The 20,526-nt window shown below is 37.3% G+C and overlaps 1 protein-coding gene across 2 annotated transcripts in view; it reads left to right on the forward strand.

Annotated features, from left to right (window-relative positions):
* Positions 1-20,526, forward strand: part of Sytl5 (synaptotagmin like 5) — a 317,882-nt gene that overhangs the window by 234,640 nt on the left and 62,716 nt on the right. For both annotated transcript variants that reach the window (XM_057760021.1, XM_057760023.1), the window contains exons 5-7: positions 10,167-10,282; positions 11,808-11,916; positions 15,765-15,899. In XM_057760021.1, coding sequence (XP_057616004.1) covers positions 10,167-10,282; positions 11,808-11,916; positions 15,765-15,899 — 360 coding nt within the window. The remainder of the gene's footprint in view (positions 1-10,166; positions 10,283-11,807; positions 11,917-15,764; positions 15,900-20,526) is intronic.

Raw genomic sequence — 20,526 nt, forward strand, 5'->3', positions numbered from 1 at the left:
GAATTGTCCTGGGGAGATTTACCCACAGATGTAGTTAAAATTTGCCTTTCTACCCCTTGCTCTTCTTCATCAGAATTTAGAAATTCCTCAATCTTTTCAATTTTATTCACCATTGCCTTCTGCAATGTCTGAATCTCCTGTCCAGAATTATGTTCTAAATCCATTGAGGATTTTTTTTGTTTTTTGTTTGTTTGTTTGTTTGTTTGTTTTTTTGGTTTTTTTGAGACAGGGTTTCTCTGTGGTTTTGGAGCCTGTTCTGGAACTAGCTCTGTAGACCAGGCTGGTCTCAAACTCACAGAGATCCGCTTCATTGAGGATTCTAAAGTATGAAGTTTGTCCATTAGAGATAACATCTCATCTTTGGACATAATTTTTATAGCATAAACCGTGCCTTCTTGTATTGACAATCTTTCTGCCAATCTGTCATAAGCTTTAGACAAAATCCGATTGTCACATTCAGCAGTTTTGATTCTCTCAGTTAATGTTTCAGTTCCTACTGAAAGGGACTGAAGCTTACGATCCAAATCAGCTGTTCCCTCTTCCATAGTAATAAATTTCTCCTTAATATCAGCCGTTAATGTTTCAGTTCTTACAGAAAGGGACTGAAGTTTATGATCCAAATCAGCTGTTTCCTCTTCCATAGTAACGAATTTCTCCTTAACATCAGCCTGTACCTCTTCTAAATTTTGTTCAGTTTGTCAAGTTGTGTTAAACAAAGATCTGTTGTTTGCCTGGGGAACTTCAAACTGATTTTTGAGAAGATTGTTATTATTCTAAATTGTTTTTAAGCGTTCAACCTCGTCTCGTAAAGACTTTATCATATTTCTTTTATCAAACCATATAGTACCAAGGAAAACTACGAATCCCAGAAAGATCCATATCTGTGGGCTGACAGACACTTCTTGTAAAATCTCCCACATGGTACAATTGAAAGGGCTGTTAAAGTCTTGAATGGTAATGTTTTCAGACATTTTTCTTATTTATAAAAGAAAATTATTTACCTGTAATGACGTTTTCCTGCCAGTGGTGGCGAAAGAAATGCACCTGAGTCCACGTGGTCTAAGCCAGAGCCAGTCTGAAACAATTAACTCAAAACGAAAATTATTGTACTGCCTGAGAAGTTAGATTGGTCGCAGAAGGGGTCATTTTGTCTGTTGCTATGGCGGCTTTTGCTTCAAAACCACAGGTGCTTCCGTTAATTCAGGCAGTGTGGCTTAGCCAAGCCAAGCAGGGAGCCGTTAACTGCTCTGGCCTGAGTAAGTCTGAAAGAAGGGGCAGGCCCACCGGCTAAGTGCTAAGCGGCTAAGCATAAGGGGCCGAGTGGGGGGTCACTGCTCTGCGACTGTATCGTGGCCTGGGGAGGGGGAAGGGAAAGCGAGCAGGGAGCGCGCTGTGAAAGCTAGCAGGCTATGCTTGCCCAATCGCACTTCCTGAGCTCCGGTAACTAACTTGCTCACAAAGGCTGGGAAAGATGGAGCTTGAGCCCCCCCTGTGCCGGGGCGGGGGCAAAATAGCCCGACGTTGGATGCCAAAATGTAACGATGTAAATGAATACAGACAGATTATAAAAATATATACAGCTTTAATTAGGAAATAGAATTACAGGACCACAGGTTCTCGCGGAGAACAGGAAAGCAGAGAAAAAGGCTGCTGGGATCCCGCCCTGCCGATTTATCAGTAAACATTAGCCCGAGGCGAACACGCCCCCAATGGGTGGGGCTTATCCCTACACCCCTGTGAAAGGGTCACTTGACTGCCAAGGGGTTGTGACCCACATATCGAGTACCACTGCACTAGGATCTAGATATGAAAGCTCTCTATGGGTATCACCTTGAGATCTCCATGTGGAAAGAGTTGTGGGGCCTTGCTGTTTGTTTTTGGAGAACAATTTACCATCTTGGCAATAGCCTGGATTATTTGAGAATTTCCATGGGACCCTTTTGGCCAGTGGGTCTCAACCTCTGAGTGGGTCACAACCCTTTTGGAGGTCACATATCAGATATTCTGCATATCAGATATTTATATTATGATTCATAACAGTAACAAAATAATTTTATGATTGGGGTTAACACAACATAAGGAACTGTTTTAAATTGTCACAACATCAGGAAGTTTGAGAACAAACCACTGCCTTTGGCCTACAATTTGGTTGGGTGTGACCCAGTATTAGTACTGGAAGCTTCATTTGGTGACAGGAAATGGCCAGTTGAGACTCTATCTCCATCTTAGTTTCTATTGCTGCAATGAAACACCATGACAAAAGCAAGCTGGAAAGGAAAAGGTTTATTGTACTTAAATTTCCACATTTCAGTCCATCACTGAAGGAAACCAGTACAGGAACTCAAATAGGGCAGAACCCTGAAGGCAAAAGCTGATACTGAAACCGTGATGGGGTACTACTTACTAGCTTGCTCCCCATGGCTTGTTCAGCCTGTTTACTTATAGAACACAGGACTACCAAGCCCGGGAATGGCACCACCCAAAAAGGGCTGGACCCTCCCCTATCAATCACTAATTATGAAAATGCTTTATAGGGTTGCCTACAGCTAGGATTTATGGAGGCAAGTTTTCAGTTGAGGCTTCCTCCTCTCAGATAACTTTAGCTTATGTTGAGGTCTTGAAAGAATTGTGTTGGAATTTTGGTGGGGATTACATTAAATGTGTAGATTGATTTTAGTAGAATGATCATATTTATTATGTTGTATCTACCAATTAATGGGCATGGAAGATCTTTCCATCTCCTGATATCTTCTTTGATTTCTTTCTTCAAAGACTTTAAGTTTTTAATCATACAAATTTTTCACTTGCTTGGTTAGAGTTACCTCAAGATATTTTATAGTTTTGAGAATATTGTGCTAGGTGTTGTTTTACAGATTTCTTTCTCAGTCCATTTGTCATTTGTATATATGGAGTGCTACTGATTTGTGTTAGTTAATTTTGTATCCAGCTACTTTGATGAGTGTTTATCAGCTGTAGGAGATCCCCAATTGAAGTTTTAGGGTCACTTCAGTATAATATCTTATCATTTGCATAAATAGATTTTTGACTTCTCTCTTTCCAATTTATAGTCACTTGATCTCCTTCAATTGTCTTATTGCTCTAGCTAAGACTTCAATGCTATATTGAATAGGTATGGGGAGAGAGGACAACCTTGCCTCATTCCTGATTTTAGTGGAATTGCTTACACAAATCTCCCAGGATTGATGAGAATTTTTTCAATAACTATTTCTCCAACTCTTATCCAATATTTTCTGAGTTGATTCTTAGTATGTATTCTTCCCACATTTATCCTATTTCTGTTCATTCTCTTATATAGCCCAGACCCTCATTTGTTCTGACAAAAGGACCTAAGGCCTAAGACTCAGAAGTCCTTAAACTGTTACATGGAGTCTCAGACTTCAATATAAGAAGACAAATTTTTACCTTACTGTAAATTATTAATTACTAAATCACAAGACCCATGACTTTATGTTGTAGCAGTAAGGTAATTTGCTAAATAATGTGGGAGGTAAAGGTCTAATTCACTGTATCTTCCTCTGAAAGGCAGGAGTCAGATTCTCTTTAGAGTGTCTTAACAGGAAATTAACTTTTAATATGTTGAGTTGAATTTGGAGATTGTCATAGAAACTGGCCTACCAAAAATAAAATAATCTTTCTCTGGGCTTCTCATTTAGATCACATGTGCTACATATTTCACTTATTTATTGTTTTCCTCATCTATCTTTCTCTACTATAATATAAGCTAAATAACCATAGAGACAGGAGATTTGTTTAAAAATCTGTATGATGTTCTCATACCTAAAGGAATGCCTAAATCAGGTACTCCATGTGTATTTGTTAAATGAGTAGATGGATGGATAAGCAAGATAATAAAATGATAAATGGATGAATGAATGTCTCCTACTTAAAGCACATCATCGTGGAGTACAAGGAAGAAAAATAGAACAAATACAATTTTATTCTATTGGGAACATGATGATAGGGGAAAAACAAGAGCCATGACAAGTACATCTGCCCGTTAAACAAAGTAAATATCTACTTGTCATAGAAAAATACAAGTTGTTGTTAGTAGATGCAAGCATAAATATTAAGATGTTGAACCAGCTGCTTTTCTTAGGAAGTATTAATATAAAACTCATCAATCAATTGCCTTCTTTCTTGGTGAAACATTAACTTAATCAAAACAACCATTTATTTGTATAATTGATGTATTCATCCATACATCTGTGCATCCCTTCTATACATTTGTTGTTAGTCTATTGGTATAAAGTTGGCTAAGATACAAGGACAGGGAAGTATCAAATGCCTTCAATAACTTTGTAATCTAACGTAAAAAATAAAGTTATTATGTTTTTAGTGCTTATTCAAAAAAATTCTTTGTCATTCTGGACATTCTAAAGAGAAAATAGCTTTCAATGTGTGATTCTTATACTTTTCCAGAAACAATTTGTCTATAGTTAGATTTTTCCTGCAATAAACAGAAATTTATGAGTATTTAATATATGAGTATCCATGCTTACTTCTCCAGCTGAAGAATTTATTAGTAATACTTTCCTAATATTTAAGCTACTTGTTTGTGTGCCCTCTGAGACTAAAGCTTTCAGTATTGGAAATATCCTGTTTGCTATTCATGGAGTGGTTTTCAATAAGGAAGCACAAATAATATTTTATTGGCAATGAATATACTTTGCTTGTTATAAGAGAATATTACAGCCCTACCTGGATGTCTCCATGTTTAATAGACCATGAAATTGAAATTCCCACCCTAATCTCTAAGAGATGAGATGAGTCAAAAAGTGACTCATTCTCTTACCAGTTGGCAGAACCACCTTTATTGTCATTTACGTTGGAAAGGGCTTTCTTTCTGAAGCACTGAAATTATAGCAAGCATTGGTAGAGGGAGGCTGCTCTTTTTGTAGTTAATCCATTTTTGATTTTGTTGCCCCTTAACTACATTTAAGATGTTTTCTTTGCCTTCAAGTGGTTGGCAGCTTCACTATCATATACTCATGCATTTCTTTGCAGTTTTTTTTCCTGATTGGAAAAAAAGAACCTAGACTGACCACCCTTGCTAAAAGGACAAAGTGTTTGTGTTTCTCTTTCTTTGCTATTTCAATCCCAACAGTAGGAATTCAATAAATATGTTCTGTATTGTGAATATATTTATAAATAATAAGTTTAACTAGCTTCCTTGTGATTAACAGATGGAAACTAAAACCTTACAAAGCATATCTTATAACAGGTGTCTCCAGTAGTTAATGATAGATAAGCAAACAAAATACTCTGGTTGCTATGTATTTTTTCAACAAGATTACCTATTTGCACTGTGAATCCAAAGAGAAAAAAACTTCTTCACATTGTGTGAGTTTACAAGTAAAGGAAACATAAGTCCCAGTAGTTTAATGTTACTAAAACCAAAAGCTGACACTCTGTGATAGTCAGCAATTGGTGTTCACAGATAGTAAGTATGGTGTGTTGTCATTTCAGTCAAAACCCATTCTTCAGAGTTCAACATAGAGGGAACAGAGTCTGTTTCAAGCCTTGAGTTGTTTGAATACTACAGTGGCATGGTAGACAGGTTGAAATATTACAGCGAGTACCACTGTAAGATTACTTTTTATCCTCTCACCATTTCTTTGTTCTCGCTACTTGGCCCCTTGGGGGCACACTTGGGGAAGTGTGCACACATTCATTTGAAATGCTAAGCATTGCTTACTATTGGTTTTTGCTTCCACACACCTTTGGCCCTCATCAAAGCCTTTTTGAAACTGACAAACATGAATTCTCTTCTGATGATATTGCCCAATGGAAAGAGTATGAGACTTGGAGTAAGAATGTTATATTTACCATCATGCCTCTGTAACTTTGAGGAAAATGCTTAACCCATGTGAGTTTTCTAGTCTATAAAGTGAGATCTGTCATGGCTAGTTTATATCTCATAGTGAAGATTGGAGATATTACATATAAAGTTCCTAGCATATTACTTGGTACCTGATAGGTACTCAGTATTAGTTTCTTATTCTTCTATTAACTTTCTGTCTATATCCAGAACCTGTGATGGGAGCAAAGGCATTATCTCTGATACTTCAGAGTTCTAAAAATGATAAATTATCCAAGTTCATATGGAAGGTGAACAAATAGTTATGACTATTGTTCTCACACAGATGACTGGAGGTAGTGATTAACACTTCTGGAGAAATAGTATTTGTGCTATCTGTTGGCAGCTGTAAATAAAGGAGATTTATTTCCTTTAGAATGTAGATTGCCACACATGGAACTGCCACTGTGCTATCCTCTGCAGCCCCTCACACACAAGCACATACACACATAAGAGACAAGACTTTAGCATACCCCTTTGGATAATTTTTAAGCACTCAGCTATGTCCCCCTTCTTGTTTGCATTTCACTCTTTGACTTCCCACTCTACACTGTATCTTTTGACTTCCAGTTATTTTCCTTGGTTTCAAGCTCATGTGATTACTTTGGATCCACATGAATGACCTAGGACAATCTTGGTATTTTAAAGTCACTATATTAATGGCTCAATTCTTGCAGTAAAATCAGATTACATCAGTACATATATGAGTTTGTGATTGACAGTAATCTTGAAAGAATATCTTTAGAAATTAACATTCTGCAAACACCTGTATTTCTAGTATAAGTAATAATATATAAGCCTATAAATCTCTGGAGATATATCCAGGAATAATCTATTCAAATTCACTCTTTGGTAGATTGTATCTTCCTTATATATGATGCAATTTGTAGAAGCTACAGTTATCAATTAGCCACGCAAAAATCTGTGCTTTTCAAGGGGTTATATAGCCACCAGGAATGAGTGTGTGGTATGCCTGGTATGATCATATTTCACTGTATGCCCTCTCTGAGGTTAACAGGTTGGCATTTTTGACAGTGGTAGAACTGTTGTGAACTTGTCTTGCTGTTGTCTCTTATACTAAGAAGCAGGATTTCAATTACTGTAAGGAATAAAACTGATATTTTTCTGGATGAATTTTATATTTGGGATCTGACTGCTGATTTTAAAGTAAAATTTGTTGTTAAATCTCAATATCATGCTCTGGGGCTAGAAATCTCTATTTGGATGTCAGTTGCTTTCTTTTTATTGTTTTAATTTGAGCTTTACATTTTTCTCCACTCCCCTCCTTTCCTTCACTCACCCCTTCTGCCCTCTTCCGTGACCTCCACACTCCCAGTTCACTCAGGAGCTCTTGCCTTTTCACTTTCCTATGTAGATCCATGTACATCTCTTATAGGGTTCTCTTTTTTGTCTAAGTTCTCTGGGATTGTGAATTGTAGGCTGGGTTGTCTTTGCTTTATTCTGAAAGCCACTAATGAGTGAATACATATTATGTTTGTCTTTCTGGGTCTGGGCTACCTCACTCAATATGATTTTTTTTCTAAATACATCTATTTGCCTGCAAATTTCAAGATGTTATTATTTTTTACCACTGAGTAGTACTACATTGTGTAAATGTACTACATTTTCCTTATCCATTCTTTGGTTGTAAGGCATCTAGGCTGTTTCCAGGTTCTGGCTATAACAAATAACACTGCTATAAACATAGTTGAGCATATGTCCCTTGTGGTATGATTGAGCATCTTTTGGGTGTATACCCAACAGTGGGATTGATGAATCTTGAGGTAGATTGTTTCCCAGTTTTCTGAGAAATCGCCATACTGATTTCCAAGCAGCTATACAATTTTGCACTCCCACCAGCAATGGGGGAGTGTTCCCTTTACCCCACATCCTCTCCAGCATACGCCGTCATCATTGTTTCTGATCTTGGCTATTCTGACAGGGGTAAGATGGAAATCTCAGAGTTGTTTAGATTTCTATTTCTCTGATGGCTAAGGATGTTAAACATTTCCTTAGGTGTCTTTTGGCCATTTTAGATTCCTCTGTTGAGAGTTCTCTGTTTAGGTATGTACTCCATTTTTTTTATTGGATTATTTGTTCTTTTGATGTCAAGTTTCTTGAGTTCTTTGTATGTTTTGGAGATCAGCCCTCTGATGTGGGGTTGGTGAAGATCTTTTCCCATTCTGTAGGCAGCCATTTTGTCTTTTTGACCATGTCCTTTGCTTTACAGAAGCATTTTAACTATGTTAATTCTGCCTACCTGAGAATTGGGAGATCTTTTCATTTTCTAGCATCTTCTTGAATTTCTTTCTTCAAAGTTTTAAAGTTCTTGTCATACAAGTCTTTCATTTGTTTGGTTAGCATTACCCCAAGATATTTTATATTATTTGTGGCTATTATGAAGGGTAATGTTTCTCTGATTTCTTTCTTGGATCATTTATCATCTGTATAAAAGAGGACTACTGATTTTTTTTTAGTTAGTCTTGTATCCTGCTACATTAGTGAAGGTGTTTATGAGTTGTAGGCATCCCCTGGTAGAATTTTTGGGGTCACTCAAGTATTCTATCATATTGTCTGCAAATATTGAGAGTTTGACTTCTTCTTTTATCCCTTTGATCTCCTTTTGTTGTCTTATTGCTCTAGCTAGAACTTCAAGTGTTATATTGAATAGATATGGAGAGAGTGAACAACCTTACCTTCTTCCTCATTTTAGTGGGATCACTGGGAATTTCTCTCCATTTAGTATGATGCTGGCTATTGGCTTACTGTATATTGCCTTTATTATATTTAGGTATGCTCCTTGTATCCCTCCTTTCTCCACGACTTTTATCATGAAGGGATGTTGAATTTTGTCAAAGGCTTTTTCAACATCTAATGAGATGATCATGTGGGGTATTTTTTTTTCTTTCAGTTTGTTTATATGGTGGATTACATTGACAGATTTTCATTTGTTGAACCATTCCCTGCATCTGTGGAATGAAGCTTACTTGACTGTGGTAGATGATTTTTCTGATGTGTTCTTGTATTCGGTTTGCCAATATTTTATTGAGTATTTTTGCATTAGTGTTCATGAGTGAGATTGGTCTGTAATTCTCTTTCTTAGTAGTGTCTATGTGTGGTTTGTGTATCTGGGTAATCAGTTGCTTTTCTTCAGTAACCATACCAGACTTACCAATTCTTGCAGCATTTATTCTCATGATACCTTGATTTACATTTTGTCAGTTCTTATCTTGTCAACTAAAGTAATTTACTAATTAGTTTGTTAGTCTCTCATTTCTCGATGTATTTCCCCAAGTATTATATAATCAAGTATGAACTTTAGTATAAGTTCCCTATTGACTCCAAAATGACATTTTAGCTTCTTAGCATGGCATTCAAAAGGTATTACACAACCCAGGCCTACCTCCCAATCTCATTTTCTACTATAATCCTCTAGAAATCATTTATCCAATAGTACAGGATTAGTTTCAATCCTGAGCTCATGCCCTTATAAGCTATTTTTTTCTTGTTTAATTAGAAACAATATTAGACTACCTAATGACTTCTATGGTTTTATGTCTTTGTTGTAAGCCTCAAACTGAGCTTACATAGCTGCTATAGGTTGAGTTCTAGGAATCTTGATTCATTTCACAAATGTTTATAAACTACAGTGCTGAATGTTACTGCTAAAGATGATAACCAAAAGAGTCAATACTCCTGCCTTCATGTCAATGGTGATAATGATGTTTGTGATGAAGATACGAAAAGAAGTTTAAGTCTTAAAATGGTGGAGCAGTGGTCACTTATTCAGGTTAAAATTATAACCTGAAGAAGTATAGATCAGTACTGTTTATGTGCAATTTTTGAACAACAAAAATACCACATTAAATATCACCCTCTGTGTAACAAATGTATGTTAGCAATTATAATAAAAAAGAATAAACTATGGTTTGAGAGGCAGTCTATAAAATTCTTATTATTATAGTACTATGGGGGTGGAGTAGAGTTACATAGAGATTGTCTCTCAGAGAGTTAATAGAACAATAGGCATGACTAAAATTATAAGAAAAAGTCTAAAGCTCTAAAGGTCATAAAAAGAGTGAAGGCATACAAGAAGACCACAGACATTCCTAGAAGGAAGATAGGAGGTGATTTCACATAGCCTTTATAGGTAGAATTCGAAAGATGGATAGGACCTGTCCTAATTTCATTTTTTGTTTCTGTGATAAAACATTGACCAAAAACAACTTTAGGAGAAAATAATTTAAATAATTTAATTTAGTGCCTTCTTCTTTTTCTTCACAAACAGGCAGCTAAAGTTTATAAGTGGAGAATGGTTTTATGAAGAAAAAGCAAAGCGTTTCAAGCAAGTCAATGTTCTGGGCACTGATGTTGTCCGACAGTCCATCTTAAGAAGAAGCCCAGGTAACTAATGCAATTATTTGTCTCCAAGACTTTGGTTGAGTTAAATTTGCTTGGGTTAAGGAACTTCCCTATGGTAATGTAGCAAGTGAACACAGTTGAATTTTTTCCCTCAGTCCCATAGGTCATTTCACAACTTGGTAGCTTGAAATCTAAAAATCATCCAAATGAAGTCAGTAGAAAAACAAACTTCATACTGATTTTCCACATATCTGACATGCTGAGAGTTTCAAAGGAGCCATTTATCCTCATCACAGCCAGTTATTTCTCTAGATGCATTTCTGATGTTTTACTAAACATTTAAGAAAGCAACCTAAAACAGGTGAAATAAATGATTCCTATTTTGAAAGCAATTCTTGATTTTTCACCAAATCTAATTTCAGATTTCTTTTAAATAGTGTTTTTTAAATTTAATTCTTGGTTCCTAACCAAGCACTGGTACTGTACCCTAAAGTCCCACTCTCACAAGTGGGAGCACCGGGAAATGCCAAGGAGCATTTTTTGATTGTCATAATGCTTAGATTGAGTCAATGGCATTTGTTGGATAGAAACCAAGTATGATACGTTAGGAGGCTTGAAATATGCAGGAAAGTTTTAGTTCATGAATAATTAGTTAGACTGGCCCCAAATATGAAGAACAACCAGCTTGAGGCTGCTTTCCAGTATACTTAAACTACAATCTAACTGGTTCAGTATTGAATAAAGTGTTCTTGAGTGCAGATTTCCCATGCATGGCTTATATAATAGAGGTGGAATGGGTATCTTTTGATCTGAAACTCTTGCAACTTATTCCTGTGTTACTTTGGGGTGTGGTATTTACAAAGAAGGTCTCCTAAATGTGAAGAACACCACATTTGATGTTATAAGAGTCAGGTTGAATTAAATTATCCAGTCAGCTACAGCCTCTTCGTACACTAAACCTCAGTGCCTTTCAGTGTATGGACTACATTTCCAGGCATAAGACATACACACACATGCCTGTCGTCCCAGGAAATCTGGCCTTTCATTTCCAAGATGTCTGGCTGTGTTTGGGGACACACTTATGTTCACTACCACTGGGAGACTGAGGCACAACAGTTATGTATGTAAAAGCAGTCTGGGGTACATAGTGAGTTCCAGTCCAGCTTTAGGAATATAGAGAGAAATTGTCTCAAAACAAAACAACACCCATAAAAATTAGTGCCTATAATCTATGGACTTAGAGATCTCATAAACTCAGCATTTCATACCCTAAAGATATCTGTAGAGGCATAATGAATTTGTCCCTTTATTTGTCTCTTTATTGTAGTCTTCCTAGGAAAGCTTAATGTGTCAAATACCTTGTCCTGATGAGTCCTGGTCTTAGTTCATAGTTATCTCTACAGCATTTAACATATTAGAGATGCCTATTTATGCCAAATAACTTGGGATTGAACTGTCATTACCGATTAGTATAGGCTTTTTTGTCTTGTGGCAATCTAGGAACATGAGTGCAGAAGAGAAATGTATTATCCTTTCTGCTTTTATATTATTTTCTATTTTCCATAAGGATCTGAAGAAATACAAAGCCAAGAGGAAGCCCACCAAGATGTAGACAAGTCAGACACTTCATCTTCAATCAGACAGAAGGCCACTCATGATGGATCCAAGAGGAGGGGGTAAGCGCGGTTCATCCCCTCTAAAATAAATAATCTTTAGTGTTTTCATGTCCAATTTGACTTCAGTGACCCAGAGGTGAGAGACTTAACTGGGGTAACATTTTATCCTAGGGAAATGCAGTCTTAAGTACTTTCACCCTCAGCTAAAAATAATAATAATTCCCTGGCTGGAACCAATCATTGGTGGCCCATGCCTTTAATTCCAGCACTCAGGAAGCAGAGACAGGTGGATCTCTGTGAGTTCAAGGCCCATATGGTCTACAGAATTAGTTCCAAGAAAGCCAAGGCTGTTACACAGTAAAACCCTGTCTCAAAATACAAAACTAAACAAAATCTCTGGATGACCTGAACATGTAAGAGTTTTTATTTCATGCCTTATTTATTCTTGTGCCAAATGGTTCCTATTATTTCCAGGCAGATCTATGGTCAAAGTCAGTCTTGACTATAAGACTAGAGCCTTTGTGTTCAAATGCTAGTATCCCTCTCTTCCAACGTAACCCTGGTATATAAAACAACCCAATGAAAGCATGGATACTTGAACATATTTAAAATGTAGGCATCCTTAAGGAAAAAAAACAAGTCACATTTGAGTACTGCAATGAACAATGGGAAATATATCGGAGAACAAGATGCAGGAAGGCCCTGGGAACTGGCAGTACGGTGCCACATAAAATGAGAGTTCCCCCAAATGAGGGCTGCATAGCAAGGGTTCTAAGATGTGCCAAGTCTCATGGTGCCCCTCTCTAGGTAACACTGCATTGTTGCCTCAGCAGAAGTCAACATGAAATGCTGATGTAGCTAGCTCTCAAAGAAATGTGGACTTTTCCCATTTGTTCATTGTTCTGAACTATGAGTAGGAATGAAATAAAAGTGTAATTTAACTCAGCCTCTTTTGACTAACCCCCTTGTTTATTAATTAGCAGAGACAAATGAAAAAGATTTTCTTGAATTTCAATTCCTTTCCTAGGCATTTGATCCTCCCTATCCTATTGCGTTCATTTATTCATCAGGATACCCAAAATGCCTTGCACCTGTGTCATTGTGCACTCTGACCCTTGCCTCATATACACACACTTAATGGTAAGCTTTTGTAGCCCTGCTCAGGTGGCTTCTTTACTTCTGCGTTAGGTATCTAGCATAGTGCCTAACCTTGAAAGAAACAAATGGATTGACTGCCTAAGGATCTCAGAGCCTACAGATGCTGCTAAGAGCTGTAGTTTGCAGACTTTATTTCAAGCATCCCATTAGGTCACACAACTAAGAAAGATGGGAGCCGGAAAACACTAACTGACAAACATGAGTCACACAGATCCTGACTCAAACTACCATAGCTCCAGGCTGAGGCCTGCTGTCACTCAAAACAGGCAGCTGTGGTTCTGCCTTTAGGGACTGTAACATCCAGTTAGAGAGGAAAGCTTAACACCTAAAAGAGTAGCTAGGTTGGAAAGGCTTGTATGAAACTATAAAGTGCCAATGCAAACTATCAAGGTCAGAAATACAGCAATGTGGTAATAAGTCACAAGATATGGCATAGGTGGTAAATGACACATGATAAATAAATAGATACTAGCTGCTTTGGAGGTACACAAGAGTTATCGAGACATACATCAGACTACAAGCGGGACTTGACAAGGAGCCTGACAGGTGGATGGGGTTCAGGCTATCAAAAGGAAGGGGGGTGATTCTGAACATCAAAGGCTAGCGTTGCATTCAGCTTCATCCTCACCCCAAATGTAATTTTCCAGCAGAGTGAAGGTTCTGACATTTTGATAATGGCATTTTGCTAGGGTCCTTTGAAGCAGAGACAATTTAGCAGATTCTGTTATGATTATGCCAGTACCTTTCAAGTCCATTTGTCCACTTAGAACATTGTTGAATAAAAAATAAATAAAACAGTCTCCCGGTACCATCTTCCTAAAGAATATAGCTGGGATTTTGTTGCTTTCATTTTTAATACTTTTTATTCTTTGAAAATTTCAAATATGTATACAATGTATTTTGATCTTTTCCACCCAGATTACTTACCAGCAACTCTCCCTTGGACTCACAAACCTATCCCCTTCCACAAGTCATGTGCCTTTCCAAAAGTATTCTTATTAATAGACCCCTGAGTCCAATTTTTGTTTAAGTGTGTTTAGAAACATCCATGTTTGGTGCACTCGCTATCCTGGATCAGAACTTGAACTGCATTTCCTCAAAAGTTATTTTTGTTTTAATGTCAATTAACTACATGACATAGTAATGCACTCAGATTTCACCCAGCATGTGACCTTTCTTTGTATAAACTTCATTACCACGGGAGAGGTGCTATGGAAGATATAAAGGCATATTCCATTAAAGCATGTATACACACACACACACACAAGAGAGAGAGAGAGAGAGAGAGAGAGAGAGAGAGAGAGAGAGAGAGAGAGAGAGTTAGCGAGAAAGAGGGAGAGAACACAAAGTGGATAAATGGGTAAGGAAGGGTGGATGGGTGTCAAGTTGGGAGAGTGAATATAATCAGTACACATTGTACAAAGCTATCCAAGAGCTAATAAATAATTTAAAAGCTGTGCCATTCCCAGTGAAGCTCAGTGATACAGAGCATGCTTAGTAAGAACATAGCATATTCTTTTATTCCCCAGAACTGTTCTGGGTTCCACTAACGAGAAAGGTAGTCCCAACTCTAATCGTGTCTGCTCTAAGTTGCCACCTTCGTTTGTCCCAGACACTCAGTTCCTTTCTATGCAATTCCCTATTCCCAGCCTGCTTACAAAGAATCCCAGCCTGGAATATGCTTCTCCATCTCAGCTGCCACTGATGAGTTTCCAAACTAAGCAGTCTTTTGCTAAGCAGGGACAGAGACCTGGCTGCAGTATGCTTACTGGGGAATTAGAGGCCCTGGCACCCCACTACCCAAAACTCCTCAGTCATGGTCTTTTATTGAAAAATTATTTATTGGCAAAAGTAATATAAATTATTTTTACTATTCAAATCCTGATCTTAGTTCTTACTAAGCATGTTCTCTATCACTGAGCTACACTGGAAATTACATTATGCATATTATATATACATACAATGTGTATAGGTGCTTTGCCTCCATGAATGTCTATGCAATATGAGTGTGTGTGGTGCCCAAGATTGCCAGAAGAGGGTGTCAGGTGTCAGTGTAACTGGAGTTATACACTGTTGTGAGTCACTGTATGGGTGCTGAGAGTTGAGCTTGGGTCCTCCAGAAGAACAGTTAGTAATTTTAACTGCTAGATTGTCTCTACATCCCCTCCTTTATTTTTTTAACCTACCAAGACCTATTTGTAATATCTAAATAGTCTTGGATATTTGGCCTTCCACTTGATTGTATTTGACTTACCAGGGGCTACATTCTTAGAGAAGCCTGACTCTTCTTCTCTGTAGAGATTGGCAGTTGCTCCATGGGTACGGATAGGAATTTAGCACACAATTCTCCTTTGCACACTGGCATTTTTGACTGGCTTTGACTTGCATATGTGGGTTTTTTGCATGCTGTCACAAACATTGTGTGTTCATATGTGTTGCTATCATTCTGTGACCAGAAGATAATACTTCCTTGCAGTTGTCCAACATCTCTAGCCCTTTCAATCTTTCTGTCCCCTCTTCTGAAACAATCCCTGAGCCTGAAGAGGAGTGGAACAGTATATATGTTCCTTTTCAAGCTAAGCATTCTGCAGTCTCACGTTTCCTGTGCCTTTCCCAGTTGTGAGTCTGTATTAATTACCATTTACTGAAATTAGAAGATTCCCCAATGGGGGTGGACGGATGCTTTAGTCTATGAGTATAATGATAAGAATTTTCTTATCTTGCTCTTGAATTCATATGTTTATTTTCAGATTTCTTCTGAGCAAGTTCAGATCAGCAACCAGAGGAGAAATCAGAACTCCAAAACCTGAAAGTGGGAGGAGCTATAGCTTGGACTTAGACAGTCATACACTTCAGAGTTTCAAGTCAGCCTCTGGATCAGACAGGTAAGCGACAAATTGAGCAGTGGGAAGCCTGGAAATCAGGTTGATAACCTTCTACCCACATAGGGAGTCTATGTATCTGTAAAGGACCGGCACACAGAGAGTGTCTCACATATAATACAAAAGACAAGAAGATGTTTTGCAGTTGTTATAGAAAACCTTTCCTCTTGATTTACAGCTATGAGAAACATTTTTTTTTTGTCATGTGAAAGGCTGCAGCCTTATGTCTGGGGAGTTGGGATTCTAAGTTCAAATAGAGGTGTACATGGCAGATAATTCTTTCATTGATTTCTTGGTCTTTTTCTGTTTCAACTTCTAAAATAAAACCCTCTAAGTGTCATATGCATTCTTTGCAGCTTTCAAAAACTATTAATAATTTCATCATTTTTGTGTTGCTCTGGGGAATTTTCTTGTAATTCCATTTATTTCTTGTTTCACTGCCTCTAACTGATTTCCAGACGGGTCAAGTGAGAATCTATTGTACATAGTGTCAACACTCATCAGGATAGCCAAGAGCATAGTCACTTCTAATAACATTGGATTTTCTAGCTTGTTCTGGCATATGCCAGGCCTTATTTTCATTACTATCAAAGCTAAAAGTAAGGAAAAATTATCTGCTCTCATGGTACATTCATTTGTTCACATGCTAATTCCATTTTGTTTTTTTACTGCTCAGGTGGCTGCAATTCTGCTAGTATTTCTATTCTTTTCTGTTTAGGTTCTACAAGCAGAATTTCATTTTTTCTTATAACACCTGGCCCTTTTTTCTCACTGTGGTACTGAGCATGGAACACAGGATCTTCCATGTTGGAGTCTAGCATACAAATCAGAACTATAGGGCTGGAGAGATGGCTCAGTGGTTAAGAGCATCGCCTGCTCTTCCAAAGGTCCTGAGTTCAATTTCCGGCAACCACATGGTGGCTCACAACCATCTGTAATGAGGTCTGGTGCCCTCTTCTGGCCTTCAGACATACACGCAGAAAGCATATTGTATACATAATAAATAAATAAATAAATAAATAAATATTTTAAAAAATCAGAACTATTTATGTCCCCAGAGAAGATATTGTTTTGATTATTAGTATTTTATTATTATATCTGTTTATATGGACTTCATTTTTCTCTAGAATTCTTCTACATATCACTTTTTCTAAGACTGTAGAGAAAAACTATAAGAAAAAATAATTTATTATCTTCTCTCAGAGGATCAGTGTTATTTCAGAATTTTCAAATTTTTCAATAATGTAGATATATTCTCTGTATCATTAAAGAACCCCTGTGTGATTAAAATGCAAGCAAAGCATCTTTGCCCTTGAACTAGTTTTGCTTAGGAAACAACCTTCCTCAAGACTTAGCAATACCACTTTTGGGTATATATCCAAAGGATGCTCAATGGTACCACAAAGACATATGCTCAACTATGTTCACAGCACCATTGTTTGTCATAGCTAGAACCTGGAAACAACCTAAATGCCCCTTGACCAGAGAATGGATAAGGAAAGTGTGGTACATTTATACAATGGAGTACTATACAGCAGAGAAAAAGAATGTCATCTTGAAATTTTCAGGCAAATAGATGGAGTTAGAAAACATTAAATTTAGTGAGGTAACTCAGACCCAGAGAGACAATTATCACATGTACTCAATCATAAGTGGTTTTTAAACATAAAGCAAAGAAAACTAGCCTACAAATCACAATCCCAGAGAACCTAGACAACAATGAGGACCCAAAGAGAGACATACATGGTTCTAATTTACATGGGAAGTAGGAAAAGACAAGATCTCCTGAGTAAATTGGGAGCATGGGGACCGTGGAAGAGGGTTTAAGGGGAGGGGAGCAGAGAAAAACATATAGCTCAATAAAAATCAATAAAAAATAGTTTTATTTCATTTCCCTTCTATTTATTTTTTTATATCCTAATGACAGTTTCCCCTCTCTCTTCTCCTCCCAGTACCCCCTACCTCCTCTCTGCATCCCCAGTCTACTCTTCCTCAATTTCTATTTAGACCAAGCTACACAACTGTCACATATATGCAGAGGATCTAGGTCAGTCCCATGCAGCCCTGCAGGCTTCCTGGTTGCTGGTTCAGTCTCTGTGATTTCCTATAAGCCCATTTTTAAATGAGCTGCACAAACACAATACCTTAAACAAGAGCAGAATATATATATATATATATATATATATATATATATATATATATATATATTAACAGCATTGACCTTGAATTTGTATCAATAGATCAAGATCTATACCAATGCAAAACATTTATTTCTATATCATATCCTCCTTTAATGAAAGAAAACATTTATAAGTAATCATTTTGGGAATTTGGGCATAGTTTTCTGCAAACTGCTTCCTGCTATTTGTTGGACAAAGTATTTTTAGGGTTCATGGAGACCTTTCAGGGGGTCTTGTTCCATCAAATAGCATTAGCCTGAAAGGAATTCACAGGTTCTCATCTGTGGAAACAAAAGCAGAACCTCTTTTCTCTCTCCTCCCTTTTTTTTCTTCAGCCTAGATTTCTCCTCCTATTTATTCTTTCTGCCTGCAAGCCCCACCTATTTCTCTCTCCTACCTAGTTACTGAATGTTCAGCTCTTTATTAGAACAATCAGGTGTTTTAGACAGGCAAAGTAACATAGCCTTACAGAGTCAAACAAATGTACCGTAAAAATACAACACATCTCTGCATCATTAAACAAATATTCTATAGCATAAATGAATGTAACACATATTAAACTAGTATTCCACAACAGTTCCTCTTCCCACCCTCCCCCAGTCCACCCATGAAATTCTTCCCAGGGAGATCTGAGCATCCTTCCTTGAGCCCTCCTTGATACCTAGCCTCTCTGGGTATGTGGATAGTTTGACTTCCCTTCTATGCTGCCTTCATTACATCTTTTTTTCTTCAAAACCTCAATCAGTCATGGTATTGCCCGTTAACTCAGTTTTCAGGATGATAAAGCAGGACTGTTGTGAATTTCAGAACAGCCTGGACTGAATAATAAGTAACAGGACAGCTGTGGCTACATGGTGAGGCCATATCTCAGAAATTCAAAAAGAAAAAAAGAAATAAAAATCTCATCTTTGGTCTTTCTTTTTGCTTCCTTGGCTCTGAGTAGATAGGAAATTCGTCACTCAAAATGATATTGTACCTAAATTAGTGTTGGTCTATTTTTCTTAGCCTCTTTGGGACCCTGTTGTTGAGCCACCTTGCTTTCATTTTTCTTAATATATTTAATTTTTATTATTGTGTGCATGGATGTTATGTTGGATATATGTTTGTGCACTGAATGCATACTTGATGCCCATAAAAGAGGATATCGGATCTCCTGGGACTGGAGTGACGGGTGATTATGAACTGCCATGTGGGCGCAGGAAATCAAACCTGGGTTCTCTGGAAGAGCAATCAGTACTCTTAAGCCCTGGGCCATCTCTCCAGCCCAATCAGACTGTTTTCTACTTTGGGCTAACATTAAGAAGGGTACCATGTAAGAAGAGGAAAGACTGAGTTCCTTGTTTAAAAAAAATAAAGGATCCCGGGCCTATTGAGGAAAATTAAATCAAGCTATTTTGAATTATTTACCTTATACTGACTCATCAAGAATGAGGAGCTTTCTCCCCATGATCAAGGTGTTTTAACTGTTATTCCAGAGTCACTCTGCCTGGATTTGTTTCTTTCGTCTCTTCTGTTGCTGGGCATGAATAATTATAAAGCAGTTATGCCATATGGGCATGTTTCATCACATACTAGTGTTTTGACACAAGACTTTCTTGTAATTATAAACTGTAAGACAGTCTGTAATTATACTTTAAAAATATTTATATTTATTCTTTGGAAATTTTCTGCATTCACACAATGTATATCGATCATATTCATTCCCCACTTGTCCCCACAACCTCTTCCAGATGTCTCCTTTATGTTGCCAAAGAAGACTTTATCTTTTAAGTTGTGAATATCTGAAATAGTTTATAGGCAATCCAAATATTGGCATCAGAGTTATTCGGCTTTAGCATGTCAAGAGCAAGGATTTCTTATCAAGAAAATGAAGATACTCAAAAAAGAGATCAGGAGAGCAAGCTGTCCTTTCCCTGGAACATTTATTGACCTTGGGGATGATTCACATTATGGCAACACTTCATTCCAAGTAATTGATTAAAAAGTAGAGGGGGCTATCTCTTTTTTTAACTATCATCTAAAGAGATTGTGAGATGCCCATTTCTTTCATAAATGACCTGACCCAGCTAAGCAATTATTCTCTATTCTTCTTGATAAAGCATTCAAGATTCATTAGTTTTTTCCTGGAGCAGCTGGGCTCAGGTATCCTTTTAAAAAACTCACATCATATATGAGTGGAAATGATGTTTTATCAGATGCCTAGTTGATTTATTTATTGTCAGTAGTTTCAAAACTGGAGAAATATAAACAGGATACGAGAGGCAGAGCAGCCTCTGAGGAGAGCATAACAAATCGCTATGCACTAGTTGCTAGAAACTGGACATACAAAACAAAAGGCATTTTTTAAAGGTTGTAAACGTAAACTGTGGTTAATCAATGGGATGCCACTAAAAGCAGCTATTCCAAATTCCTTCTAAGTTCTAGTGAATGGTTGTTGTGCCCCACCAGAA

Source organism: Chionomys nivalis, chromosome X (genome assembly GCF_950005125.1).
Source record: "Chionomys nivalis chromosome X, mChiNiv1.1, whole genome shotgun sequence".
NCBI classification, from domain to species: domain Eukaryota; kingdom Metazoa; phylum Chordata; class Mammalia; order Rodentia; family Cricetidae; genus Chionomys; species Chionomys nivalis.